General features: G+C 44.9%; 1 protein-coding gene and 1 long non-coding RNA gene across 6 annotated transcripts in view; one reads left to right on the top strand and one right to left on the bottom strand.

Annotated features, from left to right (window-relative positions):
- Nucleotides 1-21,145, top strand: part of itsn2a (intersectin 2a) — a 96,318-nt gene that overhangs the window by 31,805 nt on the left and 43,368 nt on the right. For all 4 annotated transcript variants that reach the window (XM_076271741.1, XM_076271742.1, XM_076271738.1 and 1 more), the window contains 3 exons: nt 13,756-13,819; nt 17,954-18,120; nt 19,713-19,937. In XM_076271741.1, the coding sequence (XP_076127856.1) occupies nt 13,756-13,819; nt 17,954-18,120; nt 19,713-19,937 (456 nt within the window). The remainder of the gene's footprint in view (nt 1-13,755; nt 13,820-17,953; nt 18,121-19,712; nt 19,938-21,145) is intronic.
- LOC143109629 (uncharacterized) lies at nt 8,309-9,926 on the bottom strand. Of its 2 annotated transcripts, none has more exons than XR_012983922.1 (6): nt 9,691-9,926; nt 9,398-9,527; nt 9,191-9,252; nt 8,991-9,086; nt 8,770-8,888; nt 8,309-8,684 (listed from the first exon to the last, which is right to left on the bottom strand). It is a non-coding gene; the product is annotated as an uncharacterized LOC143109629 (long non-coding RNA). The 2 variants fall into 2 exon arrangements; XR_012983921.1 differs by having other exon boundaries at nt 9,398-9,585; nt 9,691-9,925.

The raw sequence follows: 21,145 nt of genomic DNA, 5'->3' as shown, positions 1-21,145 counted from the left end.
TGTACAGTTTTTAAAGAGTCAGATACTAACATCTTCCTAGGAATTGGTTACTGGCCTAGGTGGGTGTGGTACATCAATTAACCAGTCCTGTGTAAGCACTCAGATGTAGACAGAAAAGGAAAAAAAAAAACAATCACCAAAAAGAAAACAAAAAAGGAAAGTACATATATCTATATATATATATACATATACACATTCAACACCTTCAAAGAAGAAGTACATGTAGAAGTATAGATAATAAATGTACATACAGACTCAACATTTATACAGGTACCTCAAAGTGTGGATTATAAAAAACAAGAGAGGCCAAGTTCTTCATTAAGACCATTAGGTTCTACTGTGTTTAGAGTGAAAATCCAGAAAGCCCCTCTTTGTAGTAGGGACCTCACTATGTCCCCTCCTCGTTGGGAGGGTAGGATTTTCTCAATCCCCCAAAATTTAAGGGACGCATTGGAGCCATGATTCGCTTGCGTGTAGTATCTCGCAATAGCATAGTCCATATTGCGGTTACGGATAGCTGCTTTGTGTTCTGCAATGCGAAGTTTCAGGGGGCGTTTAGTTTGGCCCACATAGACTAAGCCACAAGGACATTTCAACATGTAAATCACATGGGTGGTGTTGCAATTAATAAATGAGTTGATATTGTATTTTTTGCCTGACTGGGGATGGGAAAATTGCTTCGTGTTACAAGAGTTCGAACAATGAGTACAATGTCCACATCTGTAAAAACCCAGAGGAGGAGCCGGCAACCACGTAGGTTTTGGTGGAGGGCTCATAGTGGTGTGAACCAACCTGTCTCTAAGGGAGCGAGGACGTTTAAAAGAAATACGCGGCGGTTCTGCGCATATGTCTTTAAGGGCTGGATCGCTCTGCAAGACGTGCCAGTGTTTCTTTATGACATGTTTTAATTCTCCACCAATATGCGAAAATTCTGTGGAGAAACAGAGTCTTTGCTTCGAGGTGCGTTTGGTTTTAACCAGGAGGTGTGCTCGTTGCGTCGATCTGGCTCGTACATAGGCTGTGGAGATGTCGCTTTCAGCATAGCCCCTACTGCGAAAGCGCTCTGCCATTTCTGCTGCACCGCGCTCAAACTCGGCATCACTGCTGCAATTCCTTCTGAGTCGTAAAAATTGGCCAATGGGAATGTTTTTAATGAGTTGTTTGGGGTGATGGCTATCTGCTCTGAGGAGGGTATTTCTACTGAGGGGTTTGCGATAGATTGATGTTTCTAGACCTCTTTGGGAATTTTTGTAGATGGTCAAGTCAAGGAAATTAACCTTATCTGTAGAATGTTCTACTGTGAACCTTAAAAAGGGTGTCGTGGAGTTAATATAGGCCATGAATTGATCTAATTCCAGAGAAGTCCCCATCCAAATAAAGAATACATCGTCAATGTACCTCTTCCAAAGAGGGATTTTAGGGAGGAATAGGTTGTTCACAGGATTGTCAATGAACTTAGCTTCCCACAAACCCATTACTAGGCATGCGTATGACGGTGCAAAGCAACTACCCATACTGACCCCATGCTTCTGTAAGTAATAAGAGCCCGCATATTGGAAATAATTCATTGTTACAACAACTTCGGACAGTGTCAGTAAGAATTCGTTGGGAGGAGCTGTGTCAGTGGCCCGTCTTGAAAAGAAGTGTAGTAGCGCCTCGGTCCCTGCTTCATGAGGAATGCATGTATATAAACTTTGCACGTCACAAGTTACCAGCATGAAATCATAGTCGCATTCAAACGAATGCAAATGTCTACCAAAAGTAGGATGGTAGTTCACATACATATTTTTTCAAGAAAACATCCAGATACTGTGACAGAGGCTCAGTTAAGCAGCCAATACTAGACACAATGGGCCTGAGTGGTGGATCAATCAGGGATTTATCACTGCATGAAAAGTGTGATTTTCGTCCCCGTAAACAACCGGAGATCTCCCTCATTTTCGGTAGTTGACGACAATTTGCAACGCTTGTCGCCGTTTGTTTGTGCCACAAATTGTCGGAACCGAACAATGACGTATGTGGAGAGCTTGCAGAGTGCTAATTAGTGTTGACGAACTGACCGAAGTGTCGGTTAAATAACCCGGTTCGTGTCACTGAGCCGGGAGAATCGAGTGCCAAACGTCAAAAACCGACTCAGTGTTCCTAACATCATTCATTTTCACATACAGAGCAACACTGGCTTGATTGGCTGTGCTCGAGTGTTCTAGTCGCTACTCTTTCATCGTATCGCGTATTAGCGCCTCTACTGGAGTGGTAGTATAATCAGTCAAACTATGATGAGCCTGTATGGCTCTGGGCCTCATAACCCTGGCTGTCAAACGAGTCAAACAGTTCGCTAGGTTCTCCGGGCCTCGTAACCGTGGCTGCCACACGAGTCAAACAGTTCGCTAGGTTCTCGGCAAGTTAATCAACCGATCACATAAGCCTTTCTAGTGCAAACTAGATGCTTATGTTCATGGACATTTTATCGATGGGAAAGTATTATATCACATACCTACAAATACACATAGGCCTAATGTTATCTTAGTAGTCATGTTAAATAAATGCTTAGAAGTGAATGACTAGGCTGCAGGCTGTCACGAGGAGACAGAATGAGACCGAATGTAACCGTGCAACAACCGCTGTACCCTTTATCTTGTCTTGGTTCTCGGCAAGTTTGATTCATACCAGCCTAGTTAGTGCATCGTAGCCTAGATTATTTATTCATGGCAATTCACACATTATCGATGGGGAAGTAGGCCTACATCTCATATTAGCCTACACATTATCTTAAAGTTATAAAGTTAAATGTTAGAGAAGTGAATGTTGCTTAGCCTCACGAAGACCGTGCCAGGCTGAACAAGACCGTAGTCGAGGGTGAGTCTAATGTTATCAAACGGTCTAGGTTCTCGACAAGTTAGTTATTAACTAAGCCTTATTCTAGTATCGTAGATGATTGTGTTCAATTTACACATTATTGATGGGGAAGTAGCCTACATAAGCTTCAAATAGGCTACCTGGGTAGCCTAGTTATAAAGTTAAATGTTGCTGGCTTCGTTTGTCACGAAGAGACCGCGCGCATCAGGCTACTTAAGGCTCTGGTATGGTCCTGCGTCACATTTGCGCGTGTCCAAGACGTGCGTCATTTTTGACGCTTACACGAAGCATACTCCAGTTTTTGATCTCTTGAATGCGCGTTAGCCGATCAAGATTAGCGCATGCGCACTACGAATGAACTGTGCTACTCTGCCCCACCAATGGGGGGCGGTACGTTGAGCCTGAAAGTAGGACACTCCCACCAAAGAAGAAGTTAAAAGCAGGAAGACAGTTCACATTTTAGCAGGTGTGCAGTGGTACTGTCAACATGTCGACCTATGAAGAAGAAGAAGAGGAGCTGTGTTGCATGTTGCTGTTGTTGGAAGAAGAGCAACGCATGAAGAAGAGAAGAAGGTGGGATGTGCGACCACTGAACGAAGGACGAGCCAGGGAAGGAATGTTCAACACTTGTGCAAAAGATGCGGCTGTTAGATGAGGAGAAGCACCACGAATACTTTCGCATGTCTGCTGAAAAGTTTGATGAGCTGGTTCGTCGCATCTCTCCATTTATCATCCACCAGAATACTCACAGCACACCTGTTGGTGTAGCTGAGAGACTTGCAGTCACTTTGCGCTACCTGAGTACGGGAACGTCCCAGAAAGCAGTTGCAGCTGACTACATGCTGGGAACACGTACAGTGGCGAAGCTGATTCCCGAGGTGTGTCAGGCCTTATGGAAAGGTCTCCAGCCGGAGTTCGTGCCATTTCCATCTGAAGCACAATGGGCTAACATCGCGGAGGATTTCTGGCGAATTTGGAACTTCCCTCTGTGTGTAGGTGCCATCGATGGCAAACATGTCCAGATTAAAGCCCCACCAAACGCCAGCAGTGATTATTTTAATTACAAGGGGACTCATTCAATTGTTCTGATGGCTACATGCGATGCTCATTATCGCTTTACAATGGTGGATGTTGGTTCATATGGTCGGGAAAGCGATGGTGGTGTCTTCAAAGAAAGTGAGTATGGAGCAAGGATCCTCGAGGGCACTTTGGGTCTACCACCTCCAGCCAAACTGCCTGGCACAGACACTCCAAGCCCCTACATGTTTGTGGCGGATGCTGCTTTTCCGCTGCATCTGAATTTGATGCGACCATACTCTGGTAAGTGCATTACAGCTGCTTCATGATTTGTATATTCAACTGGATGCTGAAAAGTCTATGGGTTTTTAACACTAATGCTTTTTTTATGTTATGTAGGCCATAACCTTCGAGCAGATCAGAGTGTGTACAACTATCACCACTCACGGGCTCGCCGGATCATTGAAAACGTATTTGGAATCATGGCCTCACGATGGAGGATACTGGGCAAGCCCATTGACTGCAGTGTAAACAATGCCACTCACATTGTTAAGGCGTGTGTTGCTTTACACAATTTCCTTACACGTACGGATGTTGCAAACGGTCGTCGGTACAACCCACCCAACTACGCTGACACTGAGCGACCTGATGGACAGGTGCAGCTGGGAGAGTGGCGACAAGTTGTTACTGGTGACAACTGCCTCCTAGAGGCACGGCGACTCGGTACCGCGAGGGCAGCTCGAGCAGCAATGTTGGTGCGAGACAATGTCAATGACAATGTCATTTTTCCAAACACAGCAAGGTGCAGTGCCATGGCAAGATAGAGTTGTGCGCAGAGGTCTCCTCAATTGATTGTAGCCTATATTGCCTTCACACCTGCCACTCCAAAAAGTTGGCCTATGAAGCAAAAACCTGTAAATATGACGTGTCAATAAAAGTGTAGAAGCAACTCTTTGTCTTCCGAACATGTTCATTATATGTCATATTATGATAACGCATTATGTCCGGGCCAGGCAAGAATGCACCTCGATCAACAAAGTGTAAATGGGTACTTTCGATGTTTTAGTTCAGCGTTGTTCAGGAATAGGTGATAATGACTGCAACTGCAGCCGGAGGTAGTCTGAGCTACATTCCCTTTATTATTATGATAACGCATTATGTCCGGGCCAGGCAAGAATGCACCTCGATCAACAAAGTGTAAATGGGTACTTTCGATGTTTTAGTTCAGCGTTGTTCAGGAATAGGTGATAATGACTGCACCTGCAGCCGGAGGTAGTCTGAGCTACATTCCCTTTATTATTATGATAACACATTATGTCCGGGCCAGGCAAGAATGCACCTCGATCAACAAAGTGTAAATGGGTACTTTCGATGTTTTAGTTCAGCGTTGTTCAGGAATAGGTGATAATGACTGCACCTGCAGCCGGAGGTAGTCTGAGCTACATTCCCTTTATTATTATGATAACACATTATGTCCGGGCCAGGCAAGAATGCACCTCGATCAACAACGTGTAAATGGGTACTTTCGATGTTTTAGTTTAGGGCCAGGCATTATATACGATGATGCTTTCTGGAACAGGTGGGAATTCACCTATCCTTTTATAATTATCCCACAGGCCTATGTTCTTTATAAACAGGCGCCTAGCTTATTTGTTCTTTCACACGGACCAACACATGACAACGGATGTGAAATATAAACATGCTTTTAATAAAATAAATGTGAACAGTGCCATAATAAAAATGCTTTACAATATAAACGTCTAAGGATGTATAAACAATATAAAAGTCCAAGGATGATAGGCCTAGGCTATGCTAGGTCTGTTCTTCTGGCTCCAGCTGGCACCGCTCGAACCACTTTTGGACCAACAGCATCATCTCTATCTTGCACTGTCCCCTTGTCACCAGTGGCATCCTCGACAGCGTCTTGCCAATGTCGTCTGTGAATGACCTCTCCTCATTCAACATGCTGGCATCGATCCTCTCGAGACGCTTGGTTAACGCCACTTGCACTGCCGACATCGGTGGTTCCCGCCTGCGTTTCTTTCTGTGCGCTGTTGTGGCTGTGGCTGCAGGCTGACATGGGGATGAAGAAGCAGGAGCCGGCGAATCTGTGTCAGTGGACTGTGTCAGTGGACTCGACACTGGCTCTACATCGGCACCAGGAGAGGGAGGGATGGAGATTGCAATCGACAGACCGGGGTCGAGTGTGGTCTCGAGTGTGGTGTCGAGCGTGGTGTCGAGCGTGCTGGTGTCCAGGGTGACACTGTCGTTCTAAAAATAAAATACAAAAAAGCATGAGACAAAATATCTTAATAACTGACGATTTGTTGTATTCCAACATAATCAGACAGAGCCATGTAAACAAAGAAATAAACAGCCACAGTTTTAAGAATTCGCTTACCAAAGGTGGCACGTTTGACTCCGTGTCGCGGTGTTTCACGCAACTGGATAACCAGCCAAGCTGCGCAAGGACAGGGGCTCTGCTGACACTGTCACCAGCAGCACCACTCCTTCCCTTGGCCTTCTTTTTTGCTTTGACAAACTTGTCGCGCAAAACTTTCCATCGCTGGCGACATGCCTGTTCATCCTTCCCTAGCATCTGTGCTATTTCTCTCCAGGAGTTCTGACACCGGAAAGTGTCCTTGTCGGGGTCGTACAGATGAGGGTATCTCCTCACCTCCTCTGCCAGTCTCTCGTCGTTTGCAGCATTCATCGTTGTTATGGTAACCAAGTCCCAACCAACACGTCTTCTTCTGTCTGGGTTTGCTGCGTTTTAAGCGTTGTTCCTCTACCTGCTCCACCTACTGGAGGGGCGTGTTTACAGCAGTTCAGTCTCACACATGCGCAGTCTACGCGTCAAAGTGACGCACGGTCTCAACTTCCGGTCGACTCAAAAGACGCGACGCATGCTGTAAAAATGACGCAATTCTCGTCACGCGCTCACCAGTGCCGCGTGCGCGTGACGCTGACGCGGGACCATACCAGAGCCTTTAGCCTACGAAACGAGACCGTAACCGAGGCTATGAGTCTGTAATCAAAACGGTTGTCTAGGTTCGCGGCAAGTTATTAACCATGCCTTGTTTTTAGTGCATCGTAGATGCTTGTGTTCATGGCCATTCATATATCGATGGGGAAGTTCATCACATAGCCTACAAATACACGTCATGTTATCTTTGTAGTTAGAAAGTTAAATGTTAGAGAGGTGAATGTTGCTGGCTTCATGGGCCTAGGTTCACGAAGTGACCGCGCGCCACTGAAGGAGACCGTAACCGAGGGTATGAGTCTATAATCAAACGGGTGTTATCGCAATTTTGAGTTATCAACCGATCGCAGAAACCTATTTATTTCTCGTGCATCTTAGGTGATTATGTAGCCTACATAGAGGTTCATAGGCTACATTACCGATGGATATAAAATACAAATACACGTCATGTTATCTTGGTAGTTATGTTAAATGAGATGTTTGTTGGTAGGTAAGCTGTCACGAGGACTGTAGCCTACTTTTACTGTCTATGCCTACAACAGGTTAGAGACCGTAACCGTGCTAATGCATGAGTAATCAGAAGGGTGTAGGTTCTTGGTAAGTTGAGTTATTGATCCCAAAAGCTTTTATGTTTCGTGCATCTTGGAATTGTTAATTGAAATTCATATCCTAAATTACAAAGGGGGGAAATATTATATGACATAGGCTATGTTATCTTGGTAGTTAAGTTAAATGTTAGAAGTGAATAGGCTATTGGTAGGCTCACGAGGAGACCGCACGCACAGCTGACTACTGAACAAGACCGAATGTAGGCATGGGCAGTGCTTGAGTCTAGTGTAGGTCAATATAAGTGTGTATGTCAGCTAATTTCAGAGACATGGAGAGCATGACATTTGCAGCTTGAGGCTACATGTCTTGGAGCGATATGGCGGGGGAGGTAACGCGCGATATAACCCCCCCGTCGCGCGAACCGGTGACCGAATGTATTAACTCGGTAGGCCAACCAACGACCGTCCGGTTGAACCGACTTGCGTATAAGAGTCGGTTGTCCCATCACTAGTGCTAATGGCCCTAATTAGCATATGAATGCAGCGAAACCGCGGCTGGCCAGGTCTGGCTTGAATATCCTTACTCAGTATTGGATGAAACCACAACTTTCAAACAAGTAAAATCACTCCTGATTGGCAGCAAAACCACACCTGGCCAGGCCAGGCTTGAATTTCCTTACTCAGTATTGGATGAAACCACAACGTTCAAACAAGTAAAATCACTCGTGATTGGTTGTCAGATCTGTCACTATTCGTCACCCTGCCTCATAATAAATGTGTATATATATATATAAATATATATTAATTTATTTATTCATATTAAGCTGTATGTCATTGTTATCCTATGTAGGCTACCATCAAGGACATGAATGAATTTATAGAGGAAATGAACATTTGCCAGGAACATGTTTATGCAAAGAAAGAGCTTTATTAAAACAAACACAACTATATACAAAGCGAGGATCTGCCCACACATGGGTGGAGGATGATCCAAAAACTACAACTCAGTGAACTGTCCGTTTGCCTCCTCTGGGTTGTCGGTAACATGGCGCTGTTCTTTCCGAGGCAGGTCCGTTGTGCAGACGCCTATTGTGCGTGGCTCTGTACTTCGGAGTCGCCTCTTACCGGGACTGCAGCTTCGCACAGAGTTCAGAGAGCTCCAGCCTACGAAATGACGGCGACCGTACAATCCATCCAGAGACCCCACCAACAACGCCATCTTCTTCGTCAGACAGTTCCACCTAGTCATATGCTAGCACACTCTGTCTCGATTCCAGCAGCTGTAAAAAAAACAATGAATCAGTACTGTGCGATGATGCACTGCGTATGGACACAACACTATCAATGCACCAAATAAAGTCTTACCCTCTTTCTTCTCGCTCGACTCCGAGCTGAACTCTTCGCAGCTTCCGCCCGCAATGAGTTTTCTGGCTGGGTATACCTAAAACTCCTGCGTACCGTCTCGTAATATGTCTTACAGGCGGCTGGAAAACAATTAAATGAGAGTGGTATGAATAAAAATCAAACGCAAGTCACAGTAACATTAAACAAGGAAGGAGAAACAGTACAAAAAAAAAGTCACTTACACACAATGTCGTCTTTCAACATCGTGTAAATCTGGACTTGCAGATATTGCTCCGAGCAAATAGGAGGCCACCGCCTCATTATGAGGCGAGATTAGTCTGTGAAAACAAAATGTACAGTTATGATCGGTATCTATCCTATGGTATCTATACGTATCTATTTCCTTATACCGCAGAATGAAAGCATATTCTTTAAATCTTACCCTTGCTCCGGTTCGTAGCGCCTGCAATTTGTCTCCGAGTTGTGAAGACAGCGTACTGCTTCCTGTAAATGACGACACAAAAAAATACACTTTAATAAAGCTGGTTCTGCTCACTTGTTCTTTTGCAAGGCTACTAGGCTACTCTTAGCTTTGGTTTTAGGCTAGGGTACTTTTAGCTTAGCTAGCAGTCATCGAACATATTCTTACCGCAAGCTTGGGATTGTGCACCAGTCTTCTCTTCTTAAAGTTTGTCTCTCTCGCACAGTTTTTCGACTCCAGAGCAGCCAACCGGTCCTCTATGGACAGCAACCTAGAGTTTACCTAATTGCTTGAATGACTTGCAGACAGCTCCGAGCAAAGAGGAAGTCACGACCCCATTAGGAGGCAAAGTTAGTCTGTGAAAACAAAATGTACAGTTAAGATCGGTATCTATCAACGTAGCCAATCTATTTCCTTATAGCCTACAGCAGAATGAAAGCATAGTATTCTTTAAATCTTACCATTGCTCCGGTAGCGCCTATGTGTCTCCGAGTGAACCCTGGTAGGCTACGGCTGGCTCTGATTTCCCGAAAGCAGATGTCCATTCTCCTGGCGAGACAAGTAACCACTCATCTGGCACTAGATCCAATGCTCTGCAATTCTTCCAAGCAAAAAGGGAAGTGCTCGTTTAAAGGTCCCCTCTTCTAGAAGGAATGAGCGCAGACGATCGCGGCCGCCGCACACTGACTGTTGTTTATCCTATCAGCTGTTCTGGTGGAAGCGCGACCACAGTGCAACCACTGCTCACTAGAGGAAGTGTATCCCCTGCTGGCGTGGGGGCGTAACGGTTGGACTTATTGAAGTGACCCTGCTGTGGCGTATAGACTGAGAATGTTTTGGACTGTGTAAATAGTCTACTACCAGGGAAACAGCCAATCTATTTCCCTGGTAGTAGACTATTTACACAGTCCAAAACATTGGCTATTTCCCTGGTAGACTATTTACACAGTCCAAAACATTCTCAGTCTATACGCCACAGCAGGGTCACTTATATAGGTATATATTTTTATTCAACAAAAATATATGCAATTTTGCATATATTTTTGTTGAATGAAGATAGTGATAAAGACAATCATTTATATATTTGCCTCTGAAATTCTCATTGAGTTGGTGTGAAGGGAAAATCTGAATCTAAACTCTATCGACTGTTTTAAGTCAGGTTACATTATTGGAGCTTGCAGGGAACAGACATGTCATACCCAGCATCATTTCTGCCTGTTGAGCGTATTACTGGGAGTTGTTTAAGCAAGACCAAAGGCCATAGTCATGCCAGCATGCACAGTTCACTCTCCCTGCTACCCTGATTTGCATTTGTATAGCTCACAGCATTTTCATTTACATGTTAAAGCCTCCCCTAGAATTAGGAGGAGGGGGGTCGTGGGCGGACGACTGCCAAGCAAGGCCCACGTCAATTTCTGACAATTCATGGCAGTTTTCGGCATTGCCTGCAAACTGCCGCGAACAGCCATTAAACTGAACTTCCACGACAATCTACAGTGCCGCATACTGACGGAAATCACACTTTTCATACAGTGTATGTATCTTGGGAAGTCCATAGAACACGGGACATACAGGATGTTTCACAGTCAAAAAGTATTTTTCTTTTTCAGTAATCCAATCCCTTTGTAATGCCTTCTCCAATAGCTGATCAATCTCCGTTTTATGGTGTTCTAGGGGATTGCGGGTTAACGGAGTGTAACAATCTTTGTCATTGAGTTGGGACATGATACTCAAGTTGTAATTGTCAGTACTCATTACAACAATGGAACCCCCTTTATCAGCAGGGCGAATAAGAATATCTGTTCTCTTTTCTAGTTCATTCAAACTCTTTATTTCGGAATTTGACATTCATTCTCTTTTGGCGCGCTTCTTTGCATAACTTGGTAAAATCCTTTTCCACCAAATTTCTGTATGTGGTAATAGAAGGGTTCAGATTAGAATAGGGAACAAAAGTGGATTTCTTTCTGAAAGGTGTATTCTCTCTCATGGGTGGCTCTGTGCTATCAACAGTGGAGATTACCTGCACAGAATTACCAGTGGGCCTAGGTGCACTAGGTTTGGGGGAGAAAAAATGCTTAAGTTGGAGTGATCGGAAGAATTTGAAAGTGTCTACCTTGAGTTTGAATGGGTTAACATTGTTGGTGGGGCAGAAAGATAAACCTTTGCTTAGCACTTCGGTCTCTACCCCACTGAGGTCGAATCCCGAGATGTTAATCACAGTCTGTTCGGGTTGCGTGGGGAGCGGCGCGTTGGTTCGGCTGGATACGCTCTGCGTCCTCTGCCTCCTCGAACCTCTCGAACCCCTCCTTGTCCGTTTAGACGGGGAGGCTTGGCGTTGGGAATAAAATTCCTAGTACCATGTTGGCTCTCGGCGTCACTGGTTTGCGGAGAATCCCATTCGCTGGCGGAGGTGGAGAGCCGGTTTCTGGTGTTAGGTTGACGCGCAGAGCGGGGTTTTCGAAGTCGTCTTTGCTCATCTGCCCAGTGATAGACTGATCCTTCTGCATAATCCTTGGTGTCTCGCTCGTACTTCTTCAACTTGTAGTTTTGTAGATCATTTTGGAAGGATTTGAGAGAGATGGCGATCTTGTTGGTGATTGCGTCGAAGGTCTCTGTATCGACTTGCGTCTTGATGCGCGTCTCAACTTGTTGCATTTCGTGTTTGTCTTTTCTTTCTCCGATGTAGTCTTCTCTATGATTAACAACATCAAATCCAAGGAACATTTATTCAGTACTTGCTCCAATTTGCGCATGAAGTCTGGGTCATCGAGACCAAAGGACGGTGTCTTCTGTAAACGAAGTCCGCGGGGAATTCGCTTCACTCTCCAATACTCAGACAGGGTGATCGAATGCCAGAGGAGCCTTATGTCTCTCTTTTTTAAATCCTCTAAGTCTTTGCTGAGGGAGACAATGCATGGCTCTGGAGGTTGTAGCATTTCTTTAAACAGTGAGTGCGAAAGTATGATGTTTGCACCTTGTTCATCTGTGTACGATAGAGTCTCTGATTTCTTTTCAGTAGTGGCATTTATGGATGCAAATGTAGCCATTATGAGGCGAGCTGCAACGTGAAGGAGGTTGTCCTGAAAACTCTCCAGAGGCAGAACAGTAGAAGGGGGTCACTTGCGCTTCAGCCTGGTTGGTGCTCGCGGAACAGGACGTAGAAGTCACGTAGAAGGGGACATAGTGAGGTCCCTACTACAAAGAGAGGCTTTCTGGATTTTCACTCTAAACACAGTAGAACCTAATGGTCTTAATGAAGAACTTGGCCTCTCTTGTTTTTTATAATCCACACTTTGAGGTACCTGTATAAATGTTGAGTCTGTATGTACATTTATTATCTATACTTCTATATGTACTTCTTCTTTGAAGGTGTTGAATGTGTATATATATATATATATAGATATATGTACTTTCCTTTTTTGTTTTCTTTTTGGTGATTGTTTTTTTTTTTCCTTTTCTGTCTACATCTGAGTGCTTACACAGGACTGGTTAATTGATGTACCACACCCACCTAGGCCAGTAACCAATGCCTAGGAAGATGTTAGTATCTGACTCTTTTAAAAACTGTACATCATTGCCATTGACTGTTTGACTCTGAAGAAGACGCATGGGCGTCGAAACGTTAGTCAGTTTGCACTAATAAAAAAACGTTAAAGCATTGAGTGCTCCGGTCCTGCTCCTTGGCTCCTGTTAGACCTTGCATCTCCCTTCTTGACTTCTACGTCCTGTTCCGCGAGCACCAACCAGGCTGAAGCGCAAGTGACCCCCTTCTACCAAATCTTTCAAATTTAACTGTTCATAGAAAACATGTTCACCACAATCGTTCACCACTGTTTGCCAAATTTGAACGCACCTCTGCTACTCTACTCCCAATGTTCTCTCTCTAGCCATTCTGTAGCTCAGCTGTTAAAGCTTGACCCCCACCAGGGAGCATACATACCCATGAAAACATACTGTACTGGTAGTGTGTGCTGTGCTATATGTGCTATGTTGCTTTGGATAGAATGTGTCTGCTGAATGAGCAGATAGATAGATAGATAGATAGATAGATAGATAGATAGATAGATAAATAGATAAATAAATAAATAAATAAATAGACAGACAGACAGACAGACAGAGGACTAGAATAGTAGAATAGAGAGAGGAATGTTTTCTGGCATAATGTGACATTTGGGTGCCTGGTGTTATGGTGGAGAGCAGCAATGACAGACATTAAACAACAGCGTCTGTCTGCTTTCTGTTGACTTTCACACTGTCTATTTGCACTGCTGAGACACTGTGTGTGTGTGTGTGTGTGTGTGTGTGTGTGTGTGACAAAGAAGGAGGGAGGGGAGAGAGGAAGCAGAATAAGGTGTGCAATGGGCCTGGTAGAGGCTGTCGTAACATTGTTGTGATGATGTGGTTTTGTGCTTGATTGCGCATTGTCTGAGAAAATAATATCTCTCTTTCTCTCTCTCTCTCTCTCCTTCTCTTTCACTCACTCTCTCTCTTTCTCTCTCTCTTTCTCTCTCTTCTCTCTCTCCCAGGAGAGCAGGCACGGCGGTTTTTCATACAGTCAGGCCTTCCTGCTTCAGTGCTGGCAGAGATCTGGTGAGTAAACTGACCTGAGAGCAGCTGTATCCACGAAACTACTGATCACAGACCTAGTCTACTCCAAAAGACATATTAATTGATGAACATTGATATGCAGAGCACAGACTTTGGAAACTGGCCTTGGATATGGAATTCAACAAGAAAAATGTAAAAAGAAAACAAACAAAAAACTCTTCACTGCTTACATCCATGGACGGCCAAACCCCTGTTCCAGATGTTCAGTTCAGCATATGCCAAAAAGACAATAAATATATGCCATGTAACCTTATATATAGTGGACACAGATGACCCTCCACACACCATATGTATATGAGCTAGATAGATAGATAGATAGATAGATAGATACTTTATTGATCCTCAAGGGGAAAATATAGCTACGACATTGTGCTCATGCCCTGGAGGTCCTTGAGTTGATGATTTTGCATGAGAGGGTATAGTATAAGTATAGTATATATACTTTTTTGATCCCATGAGGGAAATTTGGTCTCTGCATTTAACCCAATCGGTGAATTAGTGAAACACAAACAGCACACAGTGAACACACAGTGAGGTGAAGCACACACTAATCCCGGCACAGTGAGCTGCCTGCTACAACGGCGGCGCTCGGGGAGCAGTGAAGGGTTAGGTGCTAACCAGTGGGCCACGGCTGCCCTTTGTACTCTCCCGCAATCCCAGAGCTAATCTCAGGGGAAGGGCAATCGGGCATGGTGGTGGTGGTGTGTGTGTGTGTGTGGGGGGCAATTAAGGATTTGGAACAGTCACACTGACTCCCTCTTGCACAGCCTAGGCGATACAGTTTCTGCTGTCTCATATCTCACATAGAACACACACACACACACACACACACACACACACACACACACACACACACACACACACACACACACACACTCACACACTCAGGCTTAAAGCTCCTCCTGTCCCAGAGAGATCCACACATACACAGCTGACTGAGTGACTCGTCCCATCCCTCATGCTTTGTGTCACTGAGGCTATGATCTGAGGTCAGCCTAATCAGGCTCTGTCCATCCTTTTGCCAGAACAGTGACAGGGGGAATTGGACACTTATCTTGTCATGTCAATGGCCTTTTATTGATTGATGAATGAATGCCATAATCAATCAGTCTGACCTCTGTGGTGAGAGGCTAGCCCGTAGCCAGATGTGGTGCTAGCTGAAGGAGTATTCATACATAAAGACTCGAAGAAGAAGAAGAAGAAGAAGAAGAATCACTGTAATGATTGTACCCGTATCAACTGCTTTCTGCTCAACTAGGCTAAGTCTCTGTCTCTCCATTCTACAAGAATATAAGGCAGATAGAAAAGCTCAAGGACTCACAGAGAGAGCCTGGAGGTGTGCACGCCCCACAGAGTACATACTGTAAGGAAAGAACAAAGTCAAACATCACATTATTAAACTCAGTAGATGCAAGCAACTTTTAACTTTAATGACTAGTGTTACATCTGTTGGCAGATAGCGTTCTCTCTGTCTCTCTCCCCTGTGACTTGCTGTCCTTCAGATTCTGACTCGGTTCCTATAGCTACCGGTTTCTTTCAATTGCTGCTTTCACCTAAACTCACTCTATCACTTTGCCCAGTGTCTCTCTCTCTCTCTCTCTCTCTTTCTTTCTTTCTTTCTCTCTCTCTCTTATCGGTGTGTGTGTGTGTGTGTGTGTAGCATGCCTTTTTTTTTAATAAAGGTGGAATGAGGGTGTGAAAAGGCAGCATACAGTATGTATGATAAAGAGATGGCTCTTCTTGCTGTCTCTCCTATGTGATAAAGAGCTGGCTCTACCTCAACAGATGGTGCTGGATGTCCTCCTGGCTGTGTGCCAGATGGTTGCTCATTTCTGGGAGAGATACTGCACTTTATCTCCTATTCAATATTGCTTTCTGTTGTAGTTCAATCCCTCTACCTGTTTAACTAGTGTGAGCTGTAATTATTTCATCATCCACTCATTCACCCTGACGCTCACATCCAAGCTGTAGGAGGATAATTGCTCTCCTGATATGTATGAAGGTATATTGGGTGCAAAAGTGGCGAGCACCATTAACTGCAGATTTTGCATGTGCACACTAAAGTCGTATGTGTAACAGTAAAGTTGAAGTTGTACATATTTTTCTTGTTAACACAAAATAGGGGCTACGGGTTCACAAATCCTTTTTACAGGTACACAAATCCTATCCTGTGAGTTACAACTTTCAAGAGTCATGCACTCGACACTTTTGCTCCAAACGTTGCAGCGCAGTTGGTGCGAAACACATTTGCACATCCGTGTTTCATAATCTGAGAACATGCACAACATTCGTGCATTTGTAAACCCAAATGTGAACTAATGCATCCGAAGTTGTGCATCTGTGAAATAATTTCTCATTAATAAAATTCTACAGATCGCTTTGATCTTCTTGCACGACTACAAGTCAATTGATACAAGTGCTCGAATCTGCTTCTACGAGTGACGAGTGACTTTTGCTCCTGGCTAGGTGATATAATAGGAGCAAAAAGATTTGTATGTGTGCACGTCGAGCGAATCGATCGAGAAAACAAGGCGGCCGGATCTGGATCCAGGATCGCGCTCAGACTACCATAAATAAATAGTTCTATAGAACCCAATTGTTGTATAATGGAATCTAATGTAATCAAACGTCGATAGTGGAGTGTGCCACACTCACGTGGGCACCTATGTGCGGAGTCCTTTAGTTTCTCTTAACAAAGTATTCTTAGTAGAATGTAGAATCCTGACAGAAGGGAGAATCTTTGAGGTGTTTTTTTCTAATGCTATGAATATAGATAGTATAACTGGGTTAAAGAAGCCTCATTCAAGAGCCACCTCTCACAAGTTGGAAGTATAGCCTTTAAAGCCTACTCCATGGGATGAGTGAGAACATTCCATTTCCTTTGCTTATGTAACATCTTATCAGGTTGATGAAAGTTGCTCATTGCACTTGCGTCAGCTACAGCTGAAGGTTAGGCAGACCTCACTGACTGCAGCAGATTGAGCTGAATTCAATTGAAGATCGGTTGATAAAACCATCTGCTCAGTTCAATAACTGAATTACTTTTTACTTTTCTTTGACTTTTTACTTTATTTTGTCTGTTTTCTAATTGCCTCACCTCTCCCTCGCTTTCTCTCTGGGCCAGATGTACTAACGCTTTTGCGCCCACTTCAAGCGTATTTGTTTCGCAACGTGCGTGTAAAATCATTGCGAGGTATGTACAAACAGGCTGCAATGATGTAAAAGCGCAAACTGCCTGTCGCGGGAGCTGAAAGTGGCAGATTGCGATTGTCATGTCATGCATATGCATTCATGGGAGGATCCAGGGGAAAGTGGGAGTTTAGCGTAAAAAGATGGGAGGGAAGAGTAAAGAGCGCCTAATTATGTATTCCGCGGTATGTAAAAAGACTGCTCCTGAAAGCGCACGTCTATTCTGCCAATCTTCTCATTCTATTTGACCAATCTTCCATAGCCTACGTTCACAAGTAGTTTGAGTAGAACTACTGATCTTCATTATCTCCCTGCTCGTTGACATCTTATCATCTATGGTATTATTTCATGATCGCTAAACGTTTGATTCTTTTTAATGTTGTCATCAGTTAACTTCATTCAACTGCGCTTGTAGGCTCTGCCATTCAGTTGTGGACGTTCGTAAATTGCGTTTATGGGCGGAGAGAGGCAGAGAAAGGCGCAGTTTACACCAAGGATTGAACGATTGATAAATACGACGGAAACTTGGGTCTGTCAGCGTTCGCAGTCTGCAGTTTGTCTATGGCGCTGATAACGTTACGTTCGCAAATGTACGTACATCTGGCCTCTGTCTCTTATCGTTTTACTATTCTCTCCAATTAACTCCTTGCCTCTCATCTCCTCTCTCCTCCTCTCTCCTCCTCTCTCCTCTCCTCTCCTCTCCTCTCATCTCATCTCCTCTCCACTCCTCTCCTCTCTCCTTTACTCTCGTCTCCTCTCCTCTCCACTCTCCTCTCCTCTCTCCTGTCTTCTCCTCTTCTCTCTCCTCTCCTCTCCTCTCCTCTCATCTCCACTCCACTCCACTCCTCTCCCCTCTCCTCTACTCTTCTCTCCTCTCTCCTCTCCTCTCCTGTCCTCTCATCTCATCTCCTCTCCTTCCTCCGCCAGGTCTTTGGCGGACCTGACCAACGATGGGCGGATGGACCGGTTGGAGTTCTCCATCGCCATGAAGCTGATCAAGTTGCAGCTGCAGGGTCAGGCCCTGCCCCCCGCGCTGCCCGACATCATGAAACAGACGCCCAGCCCTTCCATTATGACCTCATCAGCCCGCTTTGGTAAGCCACGCCTCTGCGCAATCAGCGCCTCTCCAAAGATGGAGAGCGGAATATGAGCCCTGTGCCAGACTCTTAGAGGCTTTTTATCGATTGATGAATAAAACAATCTGCTGGGACAGGAGGCAAATGATGATAATGGAGTAAATAATATAATAATAATAACAATAATAATAATAATAATACATTTTTGTTATAACACACTTCTCAAGAAATGAAAGTGCTACAGGATAAAAGTGACATTAAAAACCGTGAAAGAAAACAAAAACACATCATAAAAGGCAGCAGCCATCAAGGTTAAATCAGCAATTTGCCAGGTTATTTAAAATCATATTTTCCACTAAAAATATAGGTTTGAAGTTTCCGTTTTAAGTCCCCTGGCCGTGGACTTTGGAACCCTCAGAGTGTCAGAAAGGGCATTCCACAGACGAGGGGGGGCGGTAGAGCAGAAGGTCCGAACACCTATCGTTCTGAGTCCTGGGGGTGTGGAGTATTCACACATGAAGACCAATGGAAAAACGTGTCGCTGTCGACTCTAAAAAGGATTCAATACAAGTAGAAACCGTAATTGAGGGGTTCTCATACCGTTGGCAAACACTGCAATTAAGACCCGTTAGAGCCAGACAGCCTGCTGTGTAATCATGTGCTCCTCTAACCCAGGAAATCAGCTCTTTTCATCGTCACAGCTTCTGACCGCTTCTGACCGTAATCTGACCTTGTGTCCTTGTGCCATGAGATGAGAGTTTGAGTGAATTAAAATGCTGTGAGGTCACTCTGACTCATCCACCTTACTTATGCCACACCTGTATCTGCTGAGAGAAGAAGAGCAGACTGACCCAGACTGACCCATTTGGTCTGGAGACATCTTGCATGTAATGAACCCCCTCCACTCGGTGTGAGACGTTATTCATTCAGGACTAATCCCTAATTATTCAGTGATTTGTGGCTATCATATGTCTTTCTTAGTCTTGGTCTTCATATTGTTGCCATTCTAATGGATTTTTCAAGATGGCCTATGCAGTTTTGTTTAACCGTGTTGTTTGACTTGAGTGTGTGCATGCTCATTGTGCGTATGTTTGTGTCTTAAAGGTATACTATGCAGTGTCTGTAGAGCGACTGTAGAGCTCCCCCTAGAGTTGCGATATATTTATACTCTTCTGTTGTAAATAGCCTAGTTCTCATGGCTTGTTGGCCCTGTACACAATGAAAATGCTTTTGTTATGGAGGCAAAGGATTAACAGCAGGCAAAAACTCTCTACAAAGAGATTCTCACGAGATGTCTTTTCTTTCCGGGCTTTCCGGACTATTCTTACAGTTGCATGGCTGGTTCTCGTTAGCGACTCGCTACGGCTATCCTGTATGGCTATGCTAGGTGAAAGATTCCCCTATTTCAAGTTTGTTTATCATCAAAATATTTGCTTCATAAAGGTTATATTCAGGTGAAAATCTTACGTAGTGTACCTTTAAGTATGTGTCTTAAGTGTGTGTGTGTGTGTGTGTGTGTGTGTGTGTGTGTGTGTGTGTGTGTGTCTGTGTTCATTCTCCATGTCTAACCCTCTAACTCTCTAACGCTGCCATCTCCGCCATGTCTGCAGGGATGGGTTCCATGCCCAACCTGTCCCTAATGCCCACCGCTGCCCCCTCCTCCATCTCTGGCCTCGTGGCCTTGCCCATGGGGTCCACCCTGGCACCCCCTCTGATGCCCCACGGGGGCATCCCCCTGCCCCTGATGCCCACGTCACTGAGCACCCCTGCCCTGCCCAATGGTGTGGCCATGGGATGCAGCCTGCTCACCCCCTCGCCTGTTGCCGTGACGACAGGTGAGCTGCCAGTGGGGGGAGATGGGGGAGATGGTTTGTGGAAATGTATTCCTGTAAATGTATTCCATGCAAGGTGATGCAGACACTGTCATCAGGAAGGTGTGTGTGTGTGTGTGTGTTTGTGTGTGTGGACTTTTTAATGGTTTGTTGTGTGTGTGTGTGTGTGTGTGTGTGTGTGTGTATGTACTGTATGTGTGTGTCAAGGAGAAGTAATATATTCCTCATCTCACTCTAACCGCAGGCTAATGCTGGCAGCACAGGCGAGAATGGGACACCAGTGTGTGTGTGTGTGAAAGTGTGTGCACATGGTTACAGGTCTGTGTGTGCGTGTGCGTGTGTGTGTGTGTGTGTACATGGTTACAGGTCTGTGTGTGAGTGAGTGTGTGTGTGTGTGTGTGTGCACATGGTTACAGGTCTGTGTGTGACTGTCAGCACTTGTGCTGGTGTATTGTGTTAGTGTGTGTGTCTGTGTATATTTACTTTTCTGTCTTTGGCGTGCATGGAGAGAGAGAGAGAGGGAGAGGGAGAAAGAGAGATGAAGTGAGAGCGAGATGTGGAGGGAGGGAGAGATGGAGAGAGAGCGAGAGAGCTGCAGGTTTCCGGTCAGTTCCATTAGAATGACGGCGGCGCGCTAGTCAGAGCTCCAGGGAAGAGAGGCTTTAAAAGCCCTCAGAGAGCTCTACTGACAGCCCAGACCTGCTCCACTGCTCCTCTGCTTTCCCTCTCTCCCTCCCTCCCTCCCTCCCTTTCTCTCTTTCTCTCCCCCTCTTTCTCTCCCTCTCTCCCTCTCTTTTCCTTTCTCCCTCTCTCCTTCATTTTTCCCTCTCTCGCTCTCTCCTTCACTCTCTTTTACCCTGTCTTTTTCTCACCCTTTCTGTTTAAGGTGTTTAATGAACGGACTCCATCTGCCTCTCTTTCCTTCTGCTTCTTTCTGCCTCTCTCTCTCTTTCATCCTCTATCTCTCCTTCTCTCCCTCTCTCTCTCCCTCTCTCTCTCTCTCTCTTTCTCTCTCTCTCTCTCTAATCGTCTTGCTCTCTCTCACCCTTTATTGAGTCCCAATGTAAATGACCTCACTCCACAGAGACAGGATGGAATTGATGAAGTGTAGTTTGACGGAGCTCAGTCAATATGAATGGGCTGCATATTTGTGTCATGGTGCACACTAGTGTGCGTGCACTCACACACACCCACAACACACCCACAACCCA

Source organism: Alosa pseudoharengus, unplaced genomic scaffold, assembly GCF_046254945.1.
Source record: "Alosa pseudoharengus isolate Yale_2024_CS ecotype anadromous, Long Island Sound unplaced genomic scaffold, YU_APseudo_1.1 YU_APseudo_1.1_scf_7, whole genome shotgun sequence".
NCBI lineage: Eukaryota > Metazoa > Chordata > Actinopteri > Clupeiformes > Clupeidae > Alosa > Alosa pseudoharengus.
The sequence above is the reverse complement of the archived record's forward strand: the minus strand, read 5'-3'. Positions and strand labels throughout refer to the sequence as shown.